Source organism: Nicotiana tabacum, chromosome 11 (assembly GCF_000715075.1).
Source record: "Nicotiana tabacum cultivar K326 chromosome 11, ASM71507v2, whole genome shotgun sequence".
NCBI classification, from domain to species: Eukaryota; Viridiplantae; Streptophyta; class Magnoliopsida; order Solanales; family Solanaceae; genus Nicotiana; species Nicotiana tabacum.
In genome coordinates, this window is record NC_134090.1 from 13924618 (window position 1) to 13949826 (window position 25209).

Here is a 25209-nt window from a genome sequence, read left to right on the forward strand (position 1 = left end):
TTGGATCAGGCAAACGAAAGGGAGGCCCAGGCGACAGACTTCAACACTTGGGATCGACCCCCTTGAGAAGCCCAAACTCATGAAAGTTGTTCACATAACAGCCTGAGATGGCTTATCGTTGGGCCCAGCGAGGCTTTGATTTGCTTACCCAGACAACCCTTTGAAATTATCTCTAAGCTATTGCAAGTATTCAATAATCAGCCAAGGGGAAATAATGCACATCTACTTAACTTAGAAGGAAATTAGTCAATTGAATTCCATTTCATATACAGGCTACTTCATCTAATGACATTCTGGTGAGTTTCTTAGACATCATCAAGGTAAAACCAGGCTATAAACACAATCTCAATAACATGAAGCAAACGAGCTATTTCTGAATCAATTCATGCCAACATTGCTATCAATCTACCATGTAATCAACTAAAATTGGTGTTCACTTCATAGTACTCACATGATTCTAAAATATAACAGTTCATATAGTCTATTTAGCACTAAAGCAAACAAAACTTTAACCAATATCCATGAATTGAACACTGAATAATTAGATTTGAAAGTTAGCTAAATCAGAACTCAGTTCTGCATGTACATTCATTCTTCAGATAATTCATTTTTGCCCATTTGAGCTCACATTCATCAGGGGTACAATTGTGTACCTGGTTAAATGAAAATATGAGAAGGAAAGGAGTCAGCTACTTTGAACAGCAACAACAACACATTCAACAATATATACCACAGAACAGGCCAGGAACTGCTTTTGAAAACCAGAAATACAGGCAGCCTTTACAGATCAATTCAACACATACTTCAAATGCACTCCTAGCCCTCACAGCTGAACCCAAACACCTCTGCAATACTGCTAAACCCAAAACCCAACTGAAATCCAAAACTAATTATGAAACTATAAGATTGTTTTTGATTTCTTCATTTTTTGGTGTTTTTATTTTTTGAATACTGGACTCAACCTACTAACTAGAATTGAAAGCAGGGAGGAGAGTCTTCTGTGGGGATTTTCGAGCTTAGAGCTGAAGGAAGAAGAAGAAGAACCTCCTTTCCCAAGGCATTTCATGCCCTTTTATAGGCAACCAAAAGAGAATAGATCAGATTCTGATTTTCTAATTAGTCCCTTCCCTATTTTCAGTTTAGTCCCTCTATTCTTGACTTGCTAAACAAGTAAGCACCCTTATTGTGCTGAAATGTGCACTAAAATCCCATTCTAGAAGGCCCTAGGGTATTCCTCTACCCATACAATACCTATACTGCCCTTCCAAATATTTTAATATTACTATTCCTATCAAAATTACCCTTTTCCATACCCAGACTACCCCTGAAGGTTCCTCAAAGTTACTGAACTTACCCTCAACCTTAACAGCTATAACCAATCCCCTAAGTTAATCTAAAACTAACTGAAATTGATTAATTAGTACTCAGAAATCAACTAATCAAACCGACCAACTCAATTGTTCAATTATACCAACTCAGTCAAACTAAGGGAACCCAGAAACCAGGATCGATCAAAGCAAAGCTTAAGCTAACATGATCAACTTTAAATGAATTTAAACTAATTCTTAACCCATAAACTCACAATCATTCAAACAAATATCAACTCAGAACTAACAGCAATTGACAAAATTATACTGATACACAAAATAAATCATAAATTTAACAGAACACTTAATGAAACCAAAATTGTAACTAGAACTTCAAACATGCGAGTAAAAAGAAACAGGAAAAACTCATAGAGGCACGAGGAACTCCGGCCAGTCATTAACGTCTGAATCCTTTCAGATTTTTGACGCGTAACATCCCTAACCATGTGTTCTTACAAGAGAACACATGGTTAAGGATGCTACGGTTCGAAATCACAAAGATTTTGGTTTAGGGTTTTGGCCAGAAATTCTTAGATCTAAGATTCGAGCCATTTCATAGTGATTTGAAGGAAAATAAACATGGATTAGTGTTGAGGGAAGGCCGGGGATTGTGTGGTGTGATTTTGGGCTGGTTTGGATAAACCTTCGATTTGACCGAAAACTTCAATCGAAGATTCGACGAGCTCCGGACTTATTCGAGGGGAACCAGTGGGTGCAATGGAAAGAGGAGAGTGAGGAGGACGAGTGGTGTAATTTTGGGCTTGAACGGTGCAGGTGACGTTCACCGCCGGCGAGGGGTTTGATGGCGGCGCGGATTAGGGTTCGTTGAGGATAGGTAGGGTGAGGAAGATGAGGCAAATGGGGTAGGGGGGAGTTTTCGGACAATTATATACAAACAACCTAGTTAGATCCGGACCGTTGGATTGATGAGATCCAACGGTCGTGATTGGGGCTGGGGAAAACGACGTCGTTTCAACACCTAAGAGGAGGAGGACCGGGTAAGGATTTGGGCTGGACTGGTTTGCAACGAATTTAAGGCATTTGGGCCTGAAAATTTCTTTTGATTTGGCCCAAACTTGGCCAGCCCTTTGCTTCTCAATTCAATTTCCTTCCTTTTTTTATTTCATTTTATCTATTTATTTTCCACTTTGTAATTTTGTAATTATTTTTTCTGATTTTATAGAATTGCAGCAATTAAAATAAAGTCCTAATATACTTCAAAACTAAAACTGACTAATGCTTAAAATTGTTTAAAAACTATTTCATGACAAATTCATAATAAAAATCATTAAAATGCAAATGCACTAATTTGTGATTTTCATGTTTTATTCTAAACAAATTAAACCTTAATTGATACTAAAAACCTAAAACTAAAACCTAAAAATGCAAAAATGCATATTTTTGTATTTTATAAGAATTAACATGCGCAAATAGAATGCAACAATTATCAGAAAATGACACCAAAATGCACAAAAATTGTAAAAAAAAATAAAGAAAAATTATTTTGTTTGGGATTTTGGGAATAATCATATTTAGGGCAAAAATCACGTGCTCACAGGAATCACCAGCATTCCGTCAATGCATAGCTAGTACCGAGCGCTCGAGTTGATACCCGACTCGGAGACTGAACCCAAAACAGTTGACCAAACATGCCTAAGAGCACAAGCATAAAAGGTCGAACGTCGGCTTATACTAAAAGGTCGTATCAACCAAGCGCGTAAGAGCCTACGGGCCAGCCTAATGAGCCCTAGGGCCATACCACAAATCTAAGGATTCCTTTTAACTCAAGGACCATTTCATCTGGCTAAAATCGAGGCAAAAAGAAATGCAGGAGAATAAGCCGCGAGGTTTTCCTTTTATATATATATGCAAGAAAATACAAGCTCCATTTATAACGTACTTTGAAAGTACCATGCACATAAACAGAAAGGGAAATATACGTCCCCTTTGGGGACTATGGCCCGTTGGACTTATCCTCCATATCCTCGGCGTCGGACAGAAGAGACTTAGCGTCATGTTCGTCCGCCTTTGCTCGTTTCACCTCTTTCGAGAGGTCAAAACCCCTAGCATGGATCTCCTCGAGGGTTTCCCTTCGAGATTTACATCGAGCGTATTCCTTGCTCCTGCCCTCGCGGTCAAGAGTTTTTCTCAACTCAGTTTGGGCGTCGGCAGCGTCCTTCAAATAGACCGCCACTTTCTTGTCAGCCTTAGTTTGGCTCATTACGGCTTCAGCCCAAGCATCCACAACCTCGGCCTTTATCTTCAAAAGCTCAGACTCGAGCTTTGTAATCATATCTATTAGAACCAAGTTATTATCACGAGCTAAGTGGAGTTAAACCTCAAAGGCGGAGGCTTTAGCCAGAGCACCCTTCCCCGCTGAAGCCTGAACGTCCGCCTGAGCCTTTAACTCATCGTACTCGTGCTTGGCTCGGCCAGCTTCATTCCGAATGCGCTCCAGGTCCTCCGTCTTTTTCTATAACTGAAGTAAACAAAACATTAGCCTCAGAAGTTAGAAGAAGAAATACACACTCCCTTGAAACAGAGGTTACCTTCTCCTCGAGGTAGCTCTCGTAGTTCAAACTGCGACTCACCTCGTACCTCAAGTGTGCCAACTCATATTCCTTTTCATCACAAAGGAGCCTGAGGAATTTCTCCCCATCTATGGCTTTTCATAGCCTGGCCTCGCGGTGAAGCAGCTTAGACTTGAGCTTGTTAAAAGCCTGCGGAAGAGAAACATGGTAAGAAAGTGAAAATTACAAAGCTACAAAACCAGTACGAACGACCAAAACCTACCTCAAAGTAAAGTCGCTGGGCTTCCTCGAAAGTTGAGCGCACACCTACTAGTCTAACTCTATCTACCCCGGTAGAACCGCCCCGGTTTGGGGCACGATCGCCCGATATATGCGTCATTTGGCGCCGAACACCCCTCGAAGTACCTTCAACGGGAGAAGAAGCCGGCGACGGAGAACTTTCATTCCTCGAAGTACCTTCGGCGGTAAAGGAAGATGACAGCGTAGGAGGGACACCATTTCTCTAAAGCCAGAGATCCCGGGTGTTGTATGCTCGGCTGATATGCCCTCTCTGAGCCTTCGGGCCGGACCCGTCTTGCTATAATCATCATCGCCCTGAAAAGACCCTTTTTTCTTAATGCTATTATCATCATCCCTCGGTGCTGAAGCCGACAATCCTTCCCCCTCTCCTAAAGGGCACGACCTCACTTTAAAGGACTCTTCAATACCTACGATGACAGAGTTAGTATACAGAAAGAAAAAGCACCCTTCCGAGAGAAAAGGGGAACAAATCATATAGCATGTACCATGGTGTTTTGCCTCCCGCCTATCTTTAGATAAATCTCGCCACTTACGGTCATTATAAGTCGAGTGGGTCGCCAACTTTCGAGCCCAATCCGGCAGGTCGGGGACCTTGCACAACATCTATGAAATTGCTACAAAAAAGGAAAAGAAGGCACATTTACGGAGCCCTCCTTCGCCATAAACAAGACTACGAAGGCATGAGTGTACCACTTACGTGTAAAATTCCATTCCTCAGGAAATGGCAGAAACTCCACTAGAATAATATCGACAGTCCATACTCGGACAAATTGGCACATCCATCCCCGATCTCCATCTTCTTCATCGTCAACAACAAAATGCATGGTCGACCAGCATCGCAGGGTCAGCAGGTCTCGATGGTGAAAGGGCCGATACAGCCTGATGAGATGACTAGGAGTGAATTCAAGACCTACTTCTTCCGTAAAGAACCTCATCATCAATACTACCCGCCAAAATGATGGGTGAATCTGTGCCAGGGTAACCTGGTACTTTCGACGGAATTCAAGCACAACCCCATCGAGGGGGCCCAGCGTAAAGGGTACGTGTACACGTTTAAAAATCCCTCGGCATGGCCCATGATGCTCTCCTCCGGGGAAGGTACTTGCAATGCTACCTTTTCTCCCCGTCCACGATCTTTCCTCACCAACTCATGGTGCTCCTCTCCTATTAAAGAAATGAACTTCGAGACATACTCCCAATAACCTCGAACGTTGGAAGTCTTTTCTGACAGGAGATTCCCTCCCAAAACAAAATGCCCAGAGGCGGAGCTCCCTTTTCCTTGCCGAGCGGACCCTGACGTAGCAGCCATGACTGTGGTAAAACTAGAGAATTGGAGCGGGAACTTGAGCAAGGGCGTCAAAATTGAAATGAGAAAGGACCTAACGCAGGAAATGAGAACTCTATAAAAGAGGATAGCTACTCAGAATAGCGGAATCTCCAAAAGGGCGAAGACAACCCTATATATGGAGAAAGCGAAGACTACTCGCCTGCCTTAAATGCCGATTAAAAATACTAGCTAGGGTTTTCATCGCCCTGGGAAGATATGTCGGCGAAATCGCCTAGGTTATTTCATAACCTTGTCATATACTTAATACCGACATACGACGTTTCGGGGCCGGAGACCCCCGCATCAATCAAGTCTCGAGATGGTACCCGATCTCAAGGATCCCCACTAAAAAAGATAGGCTCCAAGAAGCCATTTGCATCATTGCAAGTCCCGAGATGGTACCCGATCTCGAGGATCTCCACTAAAAAGGATAGGCTCTAGGAATCTATTGGCACCATTGCAAGTCCCGAGATGGTAGCCGATCTCGAGGATCTCCACCAAAAAAGATAGGCTCCAGGAAGCCATTTTCATCATTGCAAGTCCCGAGATGGTACCCGATCTTGAGGATCTCCATTGAAAAGAAGATAGGCTCCAGGAAGCCATTGGCACCATTGCAAGTCCCGAGATGGTACCCGATCTCGAGGATCTCCACCAAGAAGAAGATAGGTTCCAGGAAGCCAATAACATCACTATACATCCTGAGATGGTACCCGATCTCGAGGACCTCCACTAGGAAGAAGATGTGCTCAATGGGCCATTAATACTATTACGAGACTCGATATGGTACCTAATCTCGAGGGCTTCTCTCAAGAAGAAAATAAGCACTAAAACTCTACGCACATGGGCGTGGCCTCGAGGTACCATCTAAACTCACTCAAGCCCTCATCCGAGATCTATCTGCAATGCCTTAAGTCTATCTACACTGAGTTCAAAACAAGTCCCCAGGCAGCCCGAGCTTGAGCGAACCCCCACTCGGGGACTGCTCCCGAAAGCCTAAAGGCTATCTTTATTCTTAGACGTCCGAGCAAATCCCCCCGTCAAAGATTATCACGAAGTCTAAAAGGCTAAGTCTTATGCTGAAAGATCGAAGCCCTACTCTCATTCAACTCAGAGTCGGGGATCCCGACAGCCCGAGTTTATCAAACAAATCCAAGCTCCATCCAATGAATGGAAAAGGGTTTTATAGGGAATCATTTTTGATTGATCAAGGTCCAGAAGAAGTACTTTCACCTGGTCTCAATACTCGTACAAATTGGTGGAGTCGTGCATTCAAATTCTCCACAAACGCAAATAAAAAGAAATATAGCATAAATCAGAGGCAAATTGAAGAAAAATCTTTGTATTCATAAGCACATGATTACAAAATCCCACGAAGGGTCCTTACATATGATTACAAAAGCCCCCGAGGGGTCCTTACACAAAAACAAAGAAGCAAAAAGTAAAGAAATGAAAGCAAAGAGTCTAATCTAATCTCCAGGGTGTATCCTCGGTGGCAGTATCTTCGAGCACCATCTCCTCGTGGGCCTCATCTCGATCTCCCAAAACACCATCTTCAAGGGAGAAGATGAAGAAGAGGAAAGTGATGAAGCAGAAAAAGATGAAGAAAAAACCGTAGCCCGCCAAAGAGCAAAAGCTCTTACCAGGCCAAGGAAATCACGGCCCGGTAGAAGACTTGGCGAGCGTCGGCCTTACCTGCATGACTACTGTGAGTCCACTTCTTGGGACATTGTGTCGTGCAGGTTACCGGCCAGAAATGCCACCTCACCCCACGGAAAACAAAAGGGATGAAGTGCCACACTAGGCCGAGGTAGGGAGGTGAGCAGCGGTGAAAAGTCCGAACACCCTCCTGAGCAGCGGTGTAGAGTCCAAACATCTTCCTGAGTCGAAAGAAATCGGCCCCCCTATCTCATCGCCTCGAGCCAATAACGACAACAGTAATAATAACAACAACAAGAAGAAGAAGAAGAAGAAGAAGTTAGTGCGATCTCACTCGGTAAGGGAAAGCCTTGGAAAAAGGCCACGGCGCAACTGATGAGAATGCCGCCATGTAACCTTAAGGTCGCAAACCCCAAATATGGGAAATAACAATGGATGAGGATGAAGAGAAGAAAGGGGTGAAAGGCTATTGAAGAACACTTGAATAAAGAATTGGTTCCGGAAAGCTCCCATTTATAAAGAAAGGGTAACACAACCGACAGGCACAATCAATACCCTTTGGAAAAAGTAACTGACGGTGCCATTAACATCTTTGAAAGACGTATTGGCAAGCGCAATCAATGCATTTTTGGGAACTGAATCAGCGACGATATTATCACTTTGGAGAATGAGTATCGGCAGTATATTAAATGGCACTGAAAAGACAAAGTCAACGAGATGCCTCAGTTATCGCAAAAGCTGACGCCATAAGTATGATGTCACCGCGGGAAGTTCGAAGAGATGGATATCAAGGTCGTTTATTATCATTCTACTCTAAGAAACTCGGGGACTATCTGTATACGGTAAAATCGAAGGGTCCAATCTTCCATCGTTACGATGCCTCGAAAGCATGTCTCGAAGGCTCGAGACCACGGTCGAGTTTCATCCCTCGAGGGCCATCAACGCTCGACCTCAGAGCAATATAGATTGAGAGTTACGGAGAGAAAGTGGGGAGTTCCCAAGGCGCATCACTAGAGCTGACAAAGCCTAGTGAGCTAAGTTCAGACCCGAATCATGACATCAACTAGCTGTCCCATCTCCATATCTTTGTAATAAATGTATTTGTACTATATTGAGATTTCGCCTCATATATAAAGGGGATCATTGTCTTTTTGTAAACACTTATTGCTCAATACTAAATACACAAGAACATTCTCTTTGCTCTCTAACACATTCTCTTGATCACATTACTCCCACTTATTGCTTATATTTATTGTGTTCCATCCATTGTTCCTCATTTATTGCCTATCATTGATCATAAAGAGCCACTATCGTAGCTCTCATAACTGTTATTCCTCCCTTGACCGCTCTAAGCCAGTCACCCAACTCGACCTCGAGGTCCCATATACGACAGCTCGAGGCCCCGATCTCCAGCCGTTCGGTTCGACTATTACATCGTTTTCTAGCTATAATCTTGCTTTCTAATCTCTTACTTTAGCATCCATCGCCTAACAACTAGCATAAAAATAGATCACATATTTTTAGAACCACAAATCAAATTTAATTGTTATTATCATTTTCACAGTAAACAATATCCAAAATGGACATGTTGGTGATCGGGTATTACTTCTGACAAGGAAATGAAGTAGAACGTCTTTTGGCTAAGTGATAACTAGGGATTTTGATACATTTTATACTCTTTCTTGCTTAAGTTTTGATTAGAAATGTGTAGAAAATAGTTCCAAAGGCTCACAAGTTGTGCTTTATTGCAGGTTTGATCAACAAGGTGACAAGATGTCAAAGATCAGCTCAAAAAGGAGTGAAACTTGCACAAGCACCAAGACAAGACAAAGCTCAGGCAAAACAAGGCTAGTGCGGCCGCACACCATTCTATGCGGTCTGCACAAGTAATGTTCAGAGAGTGCATTTCCAGGCCAACAGGCATTGTGGCCGCATGGGGTTTTGTGCGGTCCGCGTTGGTTCATTACGGTCGTACTCTATTTAGTGCGGTCCGCAAAGCCATAGTTCAGAGAAGTGTCAGTTCCAAGTTTAAAGTCCAATGTGGTCCGCACTCCATGTCATGCAGACCGCTCTAGAAGCCATTGCGGCCGCACTCGATTCTGTGCGGTCCGCATTGCCCGAGTTTAGAGAACTAGATTTTAAGTCAAGAGCCTTAGTGCGGCCGCACGTGATTTTGTGCGGTCCGCACTAGCCCCACAGGGGTATTTTGTCCAGATTTTTCAGCTTAGTACAAATAGCTTTTTCCCATTTTTAGGTCATCTGATAGTTTTTGTAATGAGTTGCGCTCGTGACTTCTGTTCTTTTAGCTATTTTAGGCAATTTTAGCTTCATTTAAACATTGAATCTTCTAGTTTATTTTAGCAATTAATTAATATGAGTTTTTCTTCATCTATTTCTTTGTTTTCTTCTCTAATTATGAGTAGCTAGACATATAAGCTAGGGTTGTGGCTCAACCTTAGTGTGGGTAATTGATGGGTCTTGTGTTTTGATGCTTGATTGTCTATGGGTGTTTGATGTTTGGACTAATTTCATTGCTGAATTAGTGGTTGCAAACACTAGTTTGTGTTTAGTTGACTTTGGCTCTTCTTGAGAAAGAGAGTCTAAGTCTCTGAAATTGGTCCAACAAGGAATTGGGGCGTACTCAAGAGATTGATAGCCTCAATTAAAGGGTTAAATCTAGAAATAGTAAAACCCGACTTTAACCTTGATTGCTTGTGCAAATTTGCATACTCAATTGGTCTTGAGAAAGTCAATCCGGGCAAAATCACTCAAACTACCTAGAGGTGTATAGTGAGTAGAATCGTGCAATGGTTATATCATAATCCTCAAATATGACAATCATGTCTTAGACTCAAGTACCCATCAATTGACCACCTAGGCGAAAGTCATTACCTTAGTGCCTTTTACCCATTTGAACAACTCGTAATAGTTTAACCTTAGCTTATTTTAGTTTTATTGAACATTGTAGGTTTATAAAATTAGAAGTAAATCAAAACCCAAAATGTTTATAAGTGCAATTTGAAACACATACACAACTCCGCTTTAGATAGACACCCGACTCCAACTTCTAGCTCCCTGTGGAAATCGATCCCGATCCTAAATCGGATAAAAGCTGCTTCGACCTCTCTCGCTACTCAATAGTAGTGCAAGGTTGGCCTCGATCACTAAGGAGGCAACAAGCTAACAGGGGCGGATTTAGGGGGCGGAAGGGGATTTACCCAAACCCCTTCGCAAATTACACTGTACATATAAGGCAAAATTCGATTTGTGCCTTTATATTTTATATTTTTAATCCCTTTATTAACACAGTCCAAAAGCATAGCTCAGTGGTCAAGGGGTTAAAAACTTTGTAAAGTCAATGGTTCAATTCTCACTGGCCACAGTCTCTATTAATTTTTTAACTTTTTCTTTTTTTGAACGCCTTAGCAAAAATCCTACATCTGCCACTAACACAAGGCATCCAAATATTAATAAACTTAGTCGTCTAGTTATTCCGCCACCTTGTATCACGACCAGGATGCTGGCGAACAAAGCTGATGATGTTTATTATGTTAAGTTTGTGTCTATTAATGTTTGTAGATAATTAGGCAAACTTGGTAACCTCAATGCCATGCATGGCCTATCGTCAGTACGTAAATGATCCAATGGATCAAATGACTATTGTTACTTAGTATCTAATGAATAAATTTTCCAGTTCGTCAAAAAAAAAAAAAAAGGATTCAATTCATATATAAAATCGTAAACTAAAGTGAATGTGCCACTTAATGAGTTTGAAGGAACTTCCTCCAATTTCCTGTGAAATTATTGGTCGTATAAGAAAAACAAATTATGCAAAATATTATGTAGCTTCTGATTGCCAGTACTAAATAATACTTATATTAAGTTGTGAAAGATTTGTGATATGGGAATTACCTATTACTCTTTAATTAAATAGAGAAAATGCGCTTAATATGAATAATTTATGTACAACATTCTCTACATTATTAATCACGGGATAAATAATTATCCATTATATTTTCTTTAAACATTGTTTTCTCCAACGTCAGTAGTTTCTAGAAGTGTGAAGGAAAAAAAAAAGTTTTCCTTTTCTTTTTAGGATTAGGATATTTTTCATAAATTAAAAAGGACACGGAAATATAATACGTAAAACAATATCAATCGTTACCTATAAATAGCAACATCTTCCCCTTCTCTACACATAATAATCCCTTTCGACTTTTCTCTAGGGTTTTCCTTCCTCTCCCTTATTTCTCCTAAAATCATCAATAAATCAATGGCCGCCTCCTCCTCCTCAGCAACATCTGAGCAGAAGAAGATAGTCTTAAAATCCTCCGACGGCGACGAATTTCAGTTAGAAGAAAACGCCGCCGTTCAATCCATAACCGTAAAAAACATGGTGGAAGACGATTACACCGTCATTCCACTCCCAAACGTCGATACCAAAACCCTAATCAAAATTACAGAGTACCTAAAGACGCACGCCGATGAGAAGATGAAGTCTAACGAAGAGGAAATCAAAAAATTCGATAAGGATTTCGTGAAGGAGAAGAGTTACAACGATCTGTTTGAACTTGTATTAGCTGCTAATTACCTTGATATTAAGGGTTTAATGGATTTGTTATGTCAGGCAATTGCTGATAGGATTAAGGATAAGTCGTATATGGCTGTTAGGAAGATATTTAATATCACAACTGATTATACTGAAGCGGAATTGGAAGAGGTTAAGAAGGAACATGCTTGGGCACATGAAGGAGAAGAAATTGACGATTCTACTAATTAGGGTTTTGTTTATGTTTTTAGCTTTAATTAAGGGGTTTTAATTAGGTTTTTGGAAGGTTCGTTGATTGTTTATGGGTTTTACTTTAGTTTTAAGTAGTTCAGGGTTTTGAGTTTTTAGTATTTACAGAATTTAGCAATTATGGATTCTTGGAAATTCTTGTTTTGATGCTGTTTAAATTCATGCATGAGTTGGGTTTTGTGTTGATCTTTTTCAAATGGAATTGAATAATTTTTTAAACTTTGTTTGTTGCTTTTGGGTCTATCGAAATTGTGTATACACTATTCTTCCCGAGACTCACTTTTGAAATTATTGCATTGAAATATACTCAGAAAAGTACTGTTAAGAGACGAGATGTTATTAGGAATGAAAATCATAGAGATTTGACGTTCAAAATCCTTCAAATTGTAAAAAATCGAATCCATTGTGTCTTTCTTTTTTTTCCCTAAGCATAATTACTTAGAAGTAGTCGAACTTTGCTATTAAGAAAATATTTAGAGATCATTAACAGATAATTTGAGACGAGACGAGAGGGAATAATTATCTCTTGTAGTTATTGACTAATGTTTTTCCTTTAGTTAACTAGTTACCATTAAATTAAATAATGATCTATTTTAAAGAGAATTAAGTTGAAAATATATTAATTAACTTGAGCGACACTCAAATCTCGAGCTCATTTTATTGTCATGGGTCTGGTCTGTCTCCCGTAGCGTTGAGTTTATGGTAATCAGTATTTCTTCTAGAATTCAAATCTTTACTTCTCTCCTCCATGGCCATCTCTTTTTCTAATCTTCCGGAATTCCTTATGTTTAGAGATTCTGGTTCTCATAATTAGGGGTGATAAACGGGCGGGTCGTGTCGTGTCATATGGGCGGGTCAAAAACGGATAATGTAAAAACGGATAAATTATCCAACCGACCCATATTTAATACGGATAAAAAATGGATATGGATATCCATAGTATCCATAGCTTCTTGAATCTGATCACTTTTGGGAGAATTTCTAGTATCCCAAATTCGAGGAACCTCCAATTTAAGTCTTTGCGAATGTAAAAGTTAAACTCATTGGTTATCCATTTTTCAAGCATGATATGAATCTTATCCATAATTGACCCATTTTTAAAAAGTTAAGTATTCAACCCATTTTTTAATGAATAATTTGGATGAATAACTATTTTTTTATCCCTTTTGCCACCACTACTCATAACATTTTCCACCTCTAAATATCTTCCCCCACTACAAAAAAAGGCTAAAAATCATTTACACCCCCGAAATTTGCTTTAAAAATCAAACTCCCCCTCTACTTTGAACAATTATCATTCTCACCCTCATTTTGTAGTTGACTGTTTAAAATACCTATTTTAACCGCTACATTATCAATATTTATCTCGTTTCGTTTTGTATTTTTTACTTTTTAAAAATCATGATATTCTTTTCTTTTCTAATATCTGTGTTATGAACTTACCTATGTAATAATGAAATTTTATTTAAAAACTAAAAATTGGTGATCAAGCATATAATTTGATGATGTTGAATAATAAAAAGGATGAGTAGAATAAATAATTTGCTCTTATCAATAATTTTATTAATAACTATCAAATTAAAAATCTATTTATATAATTGAGAATAAAATGATGAGAACCTTAAAAAATACATTCAATGTAGGTAATATACAATTTTTATAATTATTAAGGAAAAGGCACATTCTATAAAAAAAAAACTCCAAAAAGATTATCTATTTACCACTGATAAAATGCAACTAATATATACTTAATGCATGCTATATTAAAATAAGAATCATAAAATTTTTGTAAATTTTGTAATAAATTTATAAAACGGCTATTCTATTTATAATTTTAATAAATTTAGATTACAATTTATGATTAAGTATAACATAATTTAAATTATAGGTAAAATGTTAAAAACAATAGCACATAAAAAAAAGAGTATTATATATAAGAGGGAATTGAATATAACAAGGGCAAAATAGACATTGTATAGGTAAAAGGGAGTGAATGATAATTGTTAAAAATAGAGGAGGGAGTTTGATTTTTAAAGTAAAGTTGTGGGATGTAAATGATTTTTACCCTTACAAAAAAGTAAAATTAGTTAACATAATTTCTTGATAATTTTTCGCTAATTCGTAGCTAAATAGGATTAACGATGAATTTTTCTGTTCAATTCATATATCTTTGGGCTTTGATTACCCCGGAATAGAGGGAGAAATTCAAAAATAGCCAGATTTACAACTAGTCGTTCAAAAATAGTCCAGTTTCAAAAGTAATCGAAATTTAGCCACTTTTCATATAAAGATAAATCTGAACGAAAATACTGTTCAAAACCCGAAAAATACGCCAATATATTATACTGGAGTTCCAGCATAAGTATGCTTGAACTCCAGCATATTATACTGGAGTTCCAGGATAAGTATGCTGGAACTCCAGCATAATATACTAGAGTTCCAGCAAGTATAATTGTCCAGTATAATATACTGGAGTTTGGAGCACCGGTGCTCCAGTCTCCAGTATATTATACTGGAGTCAGCAAAGTATACCGGTCCAGCATAATATGCTGGAGTTCATACACAGGTGCACCGAACTCCAGTATACTATGCTGGACCGGTCTCTGTTGCAGCAAAATACTGACTATTTTTTATTGACTTCGTAAACGCTGGCTATTTCTGAATGACCAGTCCGAAAACTGGTTATACCGTTCCATTTTTACCGGAATAAAAACTTTACAAATAAAGCCCAAAATCTATTCAGCAGCTAGCATCTTTGTGATATACCACGTCTTCCAGGCTCGTTACACCAAAGAGGAAGAGGAAAAGGTTAGAGATGAACATAAGTGGGGCGCATCAAGGAAACGAAATGGACCACTCAACTAATTAGGTTTTACTTGTGTCTGTTTGGAAAATCACCCGGTAATTGGAATTGGTGTAATTACTAGGGTAGTAATTACACAGCTTAGTAATTATACAATTATGTAATTACGACGACCAGTTTGTTTGTCATAGTATAATTACAAGTTTACTGTTTGATTGCACAAGTATAATTACACAGTTAGATTAAATTTTAAATTAAGCAATTATCAAAACTTAAAAGCTAATATAATAAATATATGCCTATAAATTTATATAAGTATAAATGATATTATATTTGGTATTTAAGATGTATATTTTTTCGTGAATATACATTAATTAGTAATCATATGCTTAAAATAAAATTTCAAAAAAAATTAAGAAGTAAACATAAAATTAAAAAATTTAGTTTAGATACTTACAAAAATTAAAAATATACGTTTTGTAAGAACATCATGGAATTCATGTTTGATAAAATAAATTAATATTTATAAATGTAATGTCATAACATTATTCAAATGTTTGACAAAACTAATCTATCAATTCTAACTAAAAATGAACAACATGCAATGTGAGCTAGTGCTACTAAAATAAGTAAAATGGAACCATGAATAAACACATTTTTAAAATTCAAAAAAAAAAATCGTTTAACATATGTCAAATTCCAACATAATAATAGTAAATTTCATTGCAACTTAAGATTAGGAAACATGATAAGTTTATAACCACATTTAGCAACGAAATTTTACTTTAATTGCATCACTCGTTATATGTCAAGTTTGTTAATGACTCATTATTTCTAATATTAGGAGGTGTAGTTTAAAAAAAATTGAATAATAAAATATAAGCAACTACATGAAATCACAAGAAATAAAGATAGAAAAATAAAAAATAAATAACGTACAAAGAAAAATATATTTTAAAATTTCAAAAGAAATTAAAAAGTAAAAATAAAATTAAAAAAATTAAAAATAATAGAAATAAAAAGTTATAAAGAAAATAAACTAAAATAAAAATAAAAATAAAAATAAAAAGAAACTAAAAAGAAACCTTATAATTACACCGTGCAACCTTAAAAATTTGTTTGTTGCTTTATTTATGTAATTTCTTTCTATCTGTTTTTCAAGTTGACGCGATTTGAACAGGAAATAATAGGGAAGTTAAATGAAATGCATCCTTTTTATTTTCAACATCCCATTGGTTTCTACTGGTAGCAAAAGGGAAGTTAAAATTTTATGTACTAATATTCTGCAACATTATGAATACACTTAAGGTAGGGAATTGAATTACAAAAAAACATTATATGATTTTCCCAACAATAATGCTAAATGTTAATTGGCGTATGTTTTGACCTTTGTATTTTGGGGAAAACAAGGGAATGAAATGCTTAACAAAAACCAAGAATGAAGTGTATATTCTTTACTTAGAGAGGTTTATGTAATGCAACTACACATACGAAGGTTCATAGACTCAATTCACCATTAATTATGGTAGCTAATACTTAATACGGTGCATAATTAAAAACAAAAAATTAAAAAGTATTATTTTCACATCTATGAAGGTGTTAAAAGACGATGAAGTAAACATAACATAATTTGGAAGGAAGTCATTTCAAAAGAGCTACAGTTTATTGGGATCCGGAAAAAAATCTATATAAATGATACATATTAGTGAAGATTATGTTTTACTCATATTAGCACTTTTACTTTATGTCACATGCTTTTCTAGGAATTGTTTGGCCTTTCAGAGATTTATACGTTAGTAGAAAATTTAAAGAATTTTTAGTACTTTTTATTTCTATTCTTATAAAATACTCATATTGGCTTGAAATGAATCAATAAGGACCCCAACTTGTTAAGTTTAATTGTTGTTGTATTTTTTCTACACAAAGATCATATGAAAAAGTATATCTCTTGTTCTGTTTTCCCTCATCAACTTCCAAATTGGAGTAACACCCTTTTTTTTGAAATTTATCATTTAACTCTAGCCTTTGCTCTTTTTGCGCTCAATTTTTTTCAAATATATGATTAATTTTCACAATGTTCTATAGACATAGCAAAAAGGATACTGTGTATAGAATAGTATAGTACAAGAAGGAAAAGTTTCAATTTGCATGTTACTAAGTACAATACAAGGAGAATCAAATAGTACTATTTATCAAAGGGAACGTACTATATCATATAATCACTTATTCTAAATCTAAAGACTCAAATATAAATTAGTGGCTAAACAATAAAAAGAAAAGCTACTAAATACAAAGAACAAATAGCACATATCTGCAAAATTTTCAGAAAAAAACTTCTCCTTTTTCTCTTAACACAAGAAATTAACATGGCGACGAACAATATCAGTCAATTTTCTGGTTCTGATGTTGCAATAGTATTGCACAAACCTCGTATACCTCCTTTCTTGACGAAGACATATGAAATGGTGGACGATCCGAATACGAATTCTATTATTAGCTGGAGTTTAACTAGTACTAGCTTTATTATTTGGGATCATATCAGACTATGCTCCCAACTTCTACCTCAATATTTCAAGCATGAAAATCTGTCTAGCTTTATTTACCAACTCAATAACTATGTAAGTTATAAATTACCATGTTTATTTTGTTACATTTTTCAATATAACAGTGAATCTTATTTTAAATGTTTATTGTATATTATGATCAACAGGGGTTCAAGAAGATTGGATTGCAGAAATGGGAATATGAACATTATTGGTTTCGACCAGGGAAAAAACACTTGTTATCTAACATAAAGCGACGAAATCAAAATCAGAAAATTCAAGAACATTGTTATCAAGAAAATTATTACAATGGGGTAGTGACAGAGTTGAGGAGTCAGAGAGATTTCAACGTTACATTGATGTCAGAAATCGAGAAGATGAAGGAGAAACAAGACGATTTGGCTAATAGAATCGCGTCGTTGAGGGAATACTTAGAAAAATCTGATGCTAAATTTAGGAAACTTCTCTGTTTATTGGCAAAAGGAATTAAGCAAGTTGCAATGCAGCAGGCCATGAAGAATGATGAGCAAACAAAGAAACGTAAAGTAGAGGATATAGCAGAAATTTGCAAAAATGTAGTGGAGAAAAAGATGGATGATTTGGTAGCTATTAAACAAGTACATGAAATCATGCAGAAGAAGCAGGAGATTGAGATTGAGAAGAAAAGGGGATGATTTCTATTGTTCTCTTGTGTTGGTAATTGTTTTTTTTACAGTATGATTATGTTTAACTATTATGTTTGAAGTTTTTTTTTTTTTTTCCTTTCGTTGATTAGTTTAGGATTTAGTTAAACTTGCTATAGTTTGATGTACATAATTACTGCACTTTTATATATGATCAACTCTATAAAATGTGTGTGTGTTTGTGTTAAAGTAAAATATTTCAAAATTTGTAGTTCTTTTCCAATCTGTAGCAACAGGTTTTGATTCATCTTTCTGGTTGTGTTTGATAACAAAAATGGAAAAGGGCCAAAAATTATTCCAAACGTACTAAAAATGGCTCACAAATACCCTCTGTTAACCTTTTGGTCTAAAATTATCCTAACATTATTTTGGGTTCAACTATACCCCTAAAATTAACGGAGGGTATTTGTGAGCCATTTTTAGGAGGCATTTTTGGCTCTTTTCCGTAACAAAAAAGATTATCTTTTGAAAGCACAAGGGTAACATGCTAAATATATTGCTTGTTGCTAATGCTTTCTTTTCATCTTTCCTTGAGCCGAGGGTTTGTAGGAAATAGTTCTTTATCTTTAAAGTTTGGCAAGGTCTGCATACACACTAGCCTGTTGTAAGCACTGCAATTGAATTTTTAGCTCATGTCATGATATTTTCTAACTATCAAAAAGCAGCAAAAAAAAAAAAAAAAAAACAGTTTTTTCCTCGATAGCGATTCTTCTTTTTTACTCCTTTGATAATTGAATAATCAAGAAATGAAAATTTTCATGATCTATTTAAGTAACAGGGCATAACCATAAACTGTATTAAACGATACATATAATCCTCAATATATTTTGCATGTTAAAGAGGCTATTAAAAGAAAAATCACAAACACAAAACTAAATAGAGCCAAAGAAACAAAATAAGTCAATTATTCAAAAGTGCAAATACATTAAAACACCATGAATAACATGTAAAGTTAAAAGGATAGCTCAGTGTACAAAGCATCTCTCGTTCACGTTGGGACCGGGGAAAGGATGCATCCCACGGGTGTGATGTAAACAGCCTACCCTAATACAAGTATTAATAACTGTTTCTACGGCTCGAGCCCATAGATCACGTAAAAACAACTTTACCGTTGCTCCACGGTTCCCCTTCAAACATGCCGAGCAATAACCAAAAAAAACTAAAGAACCAACATAACATTAGACCTAAAATAACCATAGACCCTAATGTAGAGATTATTATTTCCTTAATCCCCACACTACCAAAAACAAAATCCCTTTGCCTATTGTTTATTAATTAAATTGATATTACTATAATAATCTAATTAACAGTATCATCAATTTCAGGACCTTCAAATGCCCAAGGAGCATCATTAATAATCTCTTTCTCTTCTTCTTCAGTAAGATCATTAGTAATCTTTAACATCTCACGAACTGCTCTAACACTCTTGTTCTTCAATCTATCAGCTGCAGATTGACAACATAATTCCATCAACTCGTGAATGTTCAAATAATTTGCTGCCATTATTACGTCGAAAAGCTCTTCCCATCCCATGTTTACGAATTTCTCGTCGAATTCCTTGAGATCTTCTTCCTCACCTGTAGAGGTAGCAATATCATCTCATTTATTTGTAACTTTGTCCGAGCTTAAACAAAAAATAAGACTTTACTAAACAAGCGAGAAAGACCCTTTCTATTTTATTAGTCTAAGCGTTAACGAGCAAGAAAATAGATGCGCTAAGAAGCAATGACTTTCGCAGCTGCTACGATCTTGCTTCTTGTCTTTATCTTACTTAGTAAAATAACCTTTTGCATTAGGGGCACACCTTTTCTGGGTTTCCTAAAATAGAATATTTGGACGTTGATAAAGACTCACCTCTTGTTTCAGTTAGAATGAGTCCGCCAATACATTGGACATTGGCTTCCGCCACTAGTGAACTATTAAACGGGGTTGGTTATGACTCATTTATTGATTTAACCTAATAGGTTGAACTCGAAATGACAATCAAAATATCGTGAAAATAGCACGGGCTAGTTAGTATTCGGATTCGTAATAAAAATTAGTCAGCGTTTGCAAAGTCATTGAAAAATAGTCACTATTTTGCTGCAACACGGAAAGTTCCAACGTAATATACTGGAGATTAGTGCACATATGTATGAACTTCCAGCATATTATGCTGGAACTCTAGCACACGGAGAGTTCTAGCATAATATACTGGAGATTGGAGCACATGTGTATGAACTTCCAGCATATTATGCTGGATCTCTGGCACAAGAAAAGTTCCAGCATAATATACTGGAGATTGGAGCACCAGTGTAAGAACTTCCAGTATATTCCAGTATATTGTGCTGGAACTCAAGTATATTATGCTGGAAGTTCACATGTAAAAAGTTCGAATTCCAGTATAATATGCTGGAATATTTTCCGGATTTTGAACAGTATTTTCGTTTAGATTTATCTTTACATGAAAAGTGACTAAATTTTGATTACTTTTGAAACTGTCACTATTTTCCAATTATCAATTGTAAATCTGGCTATTTTTGAATTTCATCAAGTCAAATGGGCCAAAATAATATAACCGGACGGGTCAAAATCCAACCAACCCCAAACATTAAGGATCAAATTTTGAGATTACAAATTATATCAATTTGGAAAAAATTGATATTTATGTCAATTTGGGGACTAAGAATTATGTTAATTTGAAAGAATTATATCAAGAACCTAAAAGGTTAAAAAAAAAATCGAGTCATGCTGGGCATCTTAAATTAAGACCAATTATGTGTTCCATTTTGTATCCTGTATTTCGTATCCTGTATTTCATATTTCATATCTCTTATATATTGTTGTTATTTTCATTACGCATTTTTATGGTACTAATATATCATCTCCTATTGTTTTTTTGAGCCGAGGGTCTCCTGGAAACAGCCTCTCTACCCTTCGGGGTAGGGGTAAGGTCTGCGTACATATTACCCTCCCCAGACCCCACTTGTGGAATTATACTGGGTCGTTGTTGTTGTTGTTGTTGTATGTGTTCCATTTTGACCCAAGCAAATTTTGGACGGGTTGGATTATAATTCATTTCTTAAATTAGACCTCTCCAAATTTGACTCAACTCGCTCATTTACCAACTCTACTCACCTGCTTTCGCCACCTTTCCCTTGTCCTTGTCCTTGTCATCGTCCTCGTCCTCGTCTTCGTCCCTAGTAATGTGCTTGTTGAGATACTCAATGACCTTGCTTAGGGTAATGCTATCTATATTTGGAAGTGGAATAACACTAGTAGCGCATCCATCTTCGATCATGTTCTTGATCATTTCGGATTGAATAACTGCAGCTTCTTCAACTTCAAATTCCTTATCATCATTTGATTTTAATGTCACCATTTTCTTGCCTTCGGTTGCCATAATTAAATTAAAGTTTTTCTATATTTTTCAGACAAAAAAGAAGAAGATATAAATATGAATGAAATGCAGTGAAGTGTTATGGGAATTTTGGGATTTATTATTGGTATATATGTAGGTTACAAAGTCCCGTCAGTAATGGATCATGTTGATTAGAAATTGACAAAAAGAACGTAACGAATTCCGAAAGACCAATTCATATTTGGTTTTGGAAAAAGGGTGTCCTTTTTTCTAGTTCTTTTACGGACAAGATAGATCGTGAATTAAGGGACAAAGACCTTAATTTTGTTTTTGTGTTTTTCTTTTTCTTTTTTAATTTTGTCATTAGAGAGAGGAGGATTTCACTTTAGATAAGTGCTACTTATTTAAACTCCCACTCTTTATAGAGTAGGAATAATTATGTGAGTACAATAATAGTAAATGAGCGATTGAAACTTTTATCCTTATCTCTATTTTAGAGGATAGCTCTCGTAAATAATATTTTTAGACGTTACACTCTGTATTATAGGTGAATTCCTTTTTAGCTCAACGTGTAATTCATTAAGTAGAGGACAAGATGAGTTGAGACTGAGACGGTTTGGGTAAGTAAAAAGGAGGAGTACAGATGTTCTTGTCATGAGATGTGAGAGGTTGGTCATGGCAGGTCTGAGAAGAGGTAGACGTAGCTAAAGAAGTATTGGAGAGAGGTGATTAGACAGGACATGGCATTACTTCAGCTCATTGAGGTTATGACCCAGGATAGAAGGGTGTGGAGGTCGAGGATTGGGGTAGAAGGCTAGTAGGTAGTCGAGAGTTCCCCATTCTTTTTTAGTAGTATTAGTAGCGCTCTTATTTTTTCGTATTCTTTGACCTCTAGTGTTTGCCTATTGTTCCGTTCGCTTCGTGTACCGTATTTTCCTGATTGTTACTATTTGGTGTTACTTTTTCTTTTACTTGTTGTTGTTGTTGTCATCCTCAGTCTTTTTCTCTCTTTTTTCTTATCGTCCTTTGTCTCCCTCCTCTTTCTGTCTTCTCCCTCTTTCTTCTTCGTCTTCTTCCCTTTTTTCTCTTTTCATCTTTTCTTGAGTCGAAGGTCTATCATAGTTTCTCTACCTCGCCAGGTAGGAGTAAGGTATGTGTGCACGTTACTCTTCTCAGACCTCACTTGTGGGACTATAATGGGTGTGTTGTTGTTGTGTTATTCTTTGAGTGCACTTAAAGTTAAATTGTTATTATATATAGAAAAATGTCATTCTTTTGGGATTGACTAAAAAGAAAAAAAAAATATCATATGAATTGAGATTGAGGGAATAATTTTGTACAACTTAACCCCAAAGTTGATTTTTCTGGTCAACTCGACCAATTACTAGAGTAATTATACCTATGATTCTTGAAACACAAACTCGTAGCTAGTAGTATTTTGATAATCATGAATAACAACAAATATTACACGTCAATTTCAAATAAGTTACAGAAAACTTTGACAGTCTAATATCATATAATAATAATAATAATTTGGGCTGTCAAAGTTAACTAGAGAGAAATTAATTTCAGAAAGAAGGATTAGTTAATTTTTGAAGAAAATGAGAAAAGAGTAGAAGAGATGCAAATGCACTCCAAATAATTCTGATTTATTATAATGTAAATAAAAATGAAGGATGCATGTTAAGCATTATACTGTTGGTCCATTTTATTGAGGTTAAAACCGCTTTTCCCTCGTCTTGGCTGAGGGCTTTCTCTCTCTGCCACGAGAGCTATTTCCTCCTTGTGAGGTCTCTATCATTGTTGCTAATCACTTAATTTCCACTTCTCAAATCTCACTTTCTAAAGCTTTGCCAATAGGAAACCTAATAATTAACGATTTCATCCTCTGTGGGTATCAATTTGTACAAATTTCCTATTTTCTACTAAATCCTAAATCAATTTGATTTCTAGAAGAACTCTATGTTTTGGTGCAAACAGGTTAAATATACTGCTGAATCAACTCCAATAAGAGCGGGAATCCTTCAATTGGAAAGATGGCTGATGAAATTACTAAACGCCTAAATAAATTTATTCTTACTGAGGAAGAAAAGGATGTTGTGGCAATTGAATATCTAGATATTCAGTCAAGTATGAAGGATTGTGAGGTAAGTCTTTTTGGCAAGGTGATTTATGATAAAAGGGTGAATTTTTGGGGAGTCAAAGATACTATGCCATTAGTTTGGGGGCACCCAGTAGGACTCCGGATAAAGGAAATCGGATGGAACTTTTTTCAATTTATTTTTAAAGATAAGGAAAGTAAGGATAAAGTATGGTTTGTTACACCATGGTTGTACGACAAATACCTTCTTAATGTCCATCCTTGGGAACCAGGTTTGAAGAGTAATTCCCAAGTGTTTAATATCTGTAATCTATAGGTTTAAGTTTGGAATATCCCATTACATTGGATGTCAAAGTATGTTGGGCGCAAAAAAAGACAGGCTTTGGGAGGTACCGTTGATATTGTAATCCCTGAAAGTGGAAGCAAAGAGGAGCAATATATGAGGATTAAAGTCACGATGAACATTAACAGGCCACTACCTAGGGGAAAATTGATCAAGTTAGGCTTGGAAACAACTGGGCTAAAATAAGATACGAAAACCTACTTTATGTTTGCTACTACTGTGGTATGCTAGGACACAACTATAGAACTTGTGTACAAAGAGAGAAGGATATAAGATCAGGCAATCTCAAAAGTGACCAGTTTGGGACATGGTTACGAGCATAGAATCATTTACTAGCTTCAGATAATCAGCGTCGTCAAGGTGTAAATACTAATAACGATGGGCATACTAGGGTGAAAAATCATAGCTTTACACTGGTTGAAGGAAAAGGAGTTGCAGGAAGTAGTAAAAGTCTGCTAAATTTAGCAGAGGGTACCACCTCGGTTGAAATGCAGTCTGACATAAGAAAGAGGATCTTCATGGGGACCAAATGTAGCCCATGGAAGCAACAAATTATGGATCTAGAGAGAAGGAGAGTGCAGAAGTTTGGAATAACACTGGGGTTGGAACTTCTGATGGTATTAAAACTACCTCAATGCGAGGTTTGAATATTGGCTTGGAGAAGAAAGATGTGCAGAAGCAGATTCCAGTGGATGAAAATATGTTGAATGACACAATAGAGCTACAACAAAACGTATTGCAAGTTGCCTTACAAATGCAGGATGCAGGCAACCAAAATATGAAGGAATTTCAAGATAGCATAGACAAGGTATGTCCAGATCCTTTATTGAGCTCTCCTAAGTTACAACTACATATAGTGAATAATTCTCAACTACTCGATAATTCAAAACAAAACTCTTTAACTGTTAGTGCTATTACTAATAAGAATACATGGGACATAAAGAGAAAACAATGGAAACAAAAGGCTAATATTAAGGGTTGTTCTGATGATGTTAAGGGAAACAATTTGGTAGGTTTGAATGAAAATTATCTTATTGAGGTTGCTGTGATAGAGGAAAACATGCATACTGTGGGGGATAAAAGAAAAGAACAAACTAGTTTTGATACTGAAACGGAAGTTAAAAAACAGAAACAAGTGGTGGAGTGGGAGGCCAGCCCAAAATGGCTTCCCTCCATGCAATGAAAGCTTTAGTGTGGAATTGTAGAGGCCTGGGGGGTTCTTAACAGTTCCCTTTTTGAAGGAGACAATGCGTCTCCACTCCCCAAGTATGATTTTCTTAAATGAAACAAAAAATAGAGATAGAACAGTGCAGAGAATTCAGAGACAACTGGATATGGCACATGCTATTACCGTGGAACCAATGGGTTTATCAGGTGGACTAGCCTTATTTTAGAATGACAACGTCCAGGTATGTCA

The 25209-nt window shown here is 36.6% G+C and overlaps 3 protein-coding genes across 3 annotated transcripts; 2 read left to right on the forward strand and 1 right to left on the reverse strand.

The window, feature by feature from the left end:
* The first annotated feature begins 11396 nt into the window (after positions 1 to 11396).
* On the forward strand, positions 11397 to 12148 carry LOC107768666 (SKP1-like protein 12). Its single transcript, XM_016587809.2, has one exon. It carries the CDS (start codon positions 11455 to 11457, stop codon positions 11959 to 11961), a length of 507 nt encoding a protein of 168 aa, XP_016443295.1. The 5' UTR covers positions 11397 to 11454; the 3' UTR covers positions 11962 to 12148.
* A 5000-nt stretch (positions 12149 to 17148) lies between these two features.
* Positions 17149 to 17999, forward strand: LOC107768665 (heat shock factor protein HSF30-like). Its single transcript, XM_075224105.1, has 2 exons — positions 17149 to 17400; positions 17493 to 17999. The coding sequence occupies exons 1-2, from the start codon at positions 17149 to 17151 to the stop codon at positions 17997 to 17999; spliced, it is 759 nt and encodes a 252-aa protein (XP_075080206.1).
* Positions 18000 to 18885: 886 nt separating this feature from the next.
* Positions 18886 to 21482, reverse strand: LOC107768668 (SKP1-like protein 1). The gene is made up of 2 exons (XM_016587810.2): positions 21126 to 21482; positions 18886 to 19585 (listed from the first exon to the last, which is right to left on the reverse strand). The coding sequence occupies exons 1-2, from the start codon at positions 21388 to 21390 to the stop codon at positions 19308 to 19310; spliced, it is 543 nt and encodes a 180-aa protein (XP_016443296.1). The 5' UTR covers positions 21391 to 21482; the 3' UTR covers positions 18886 to 19307.
* Between the last annotated feature and the right edge of the window lie 3727 nt (positions 21483 to 25209).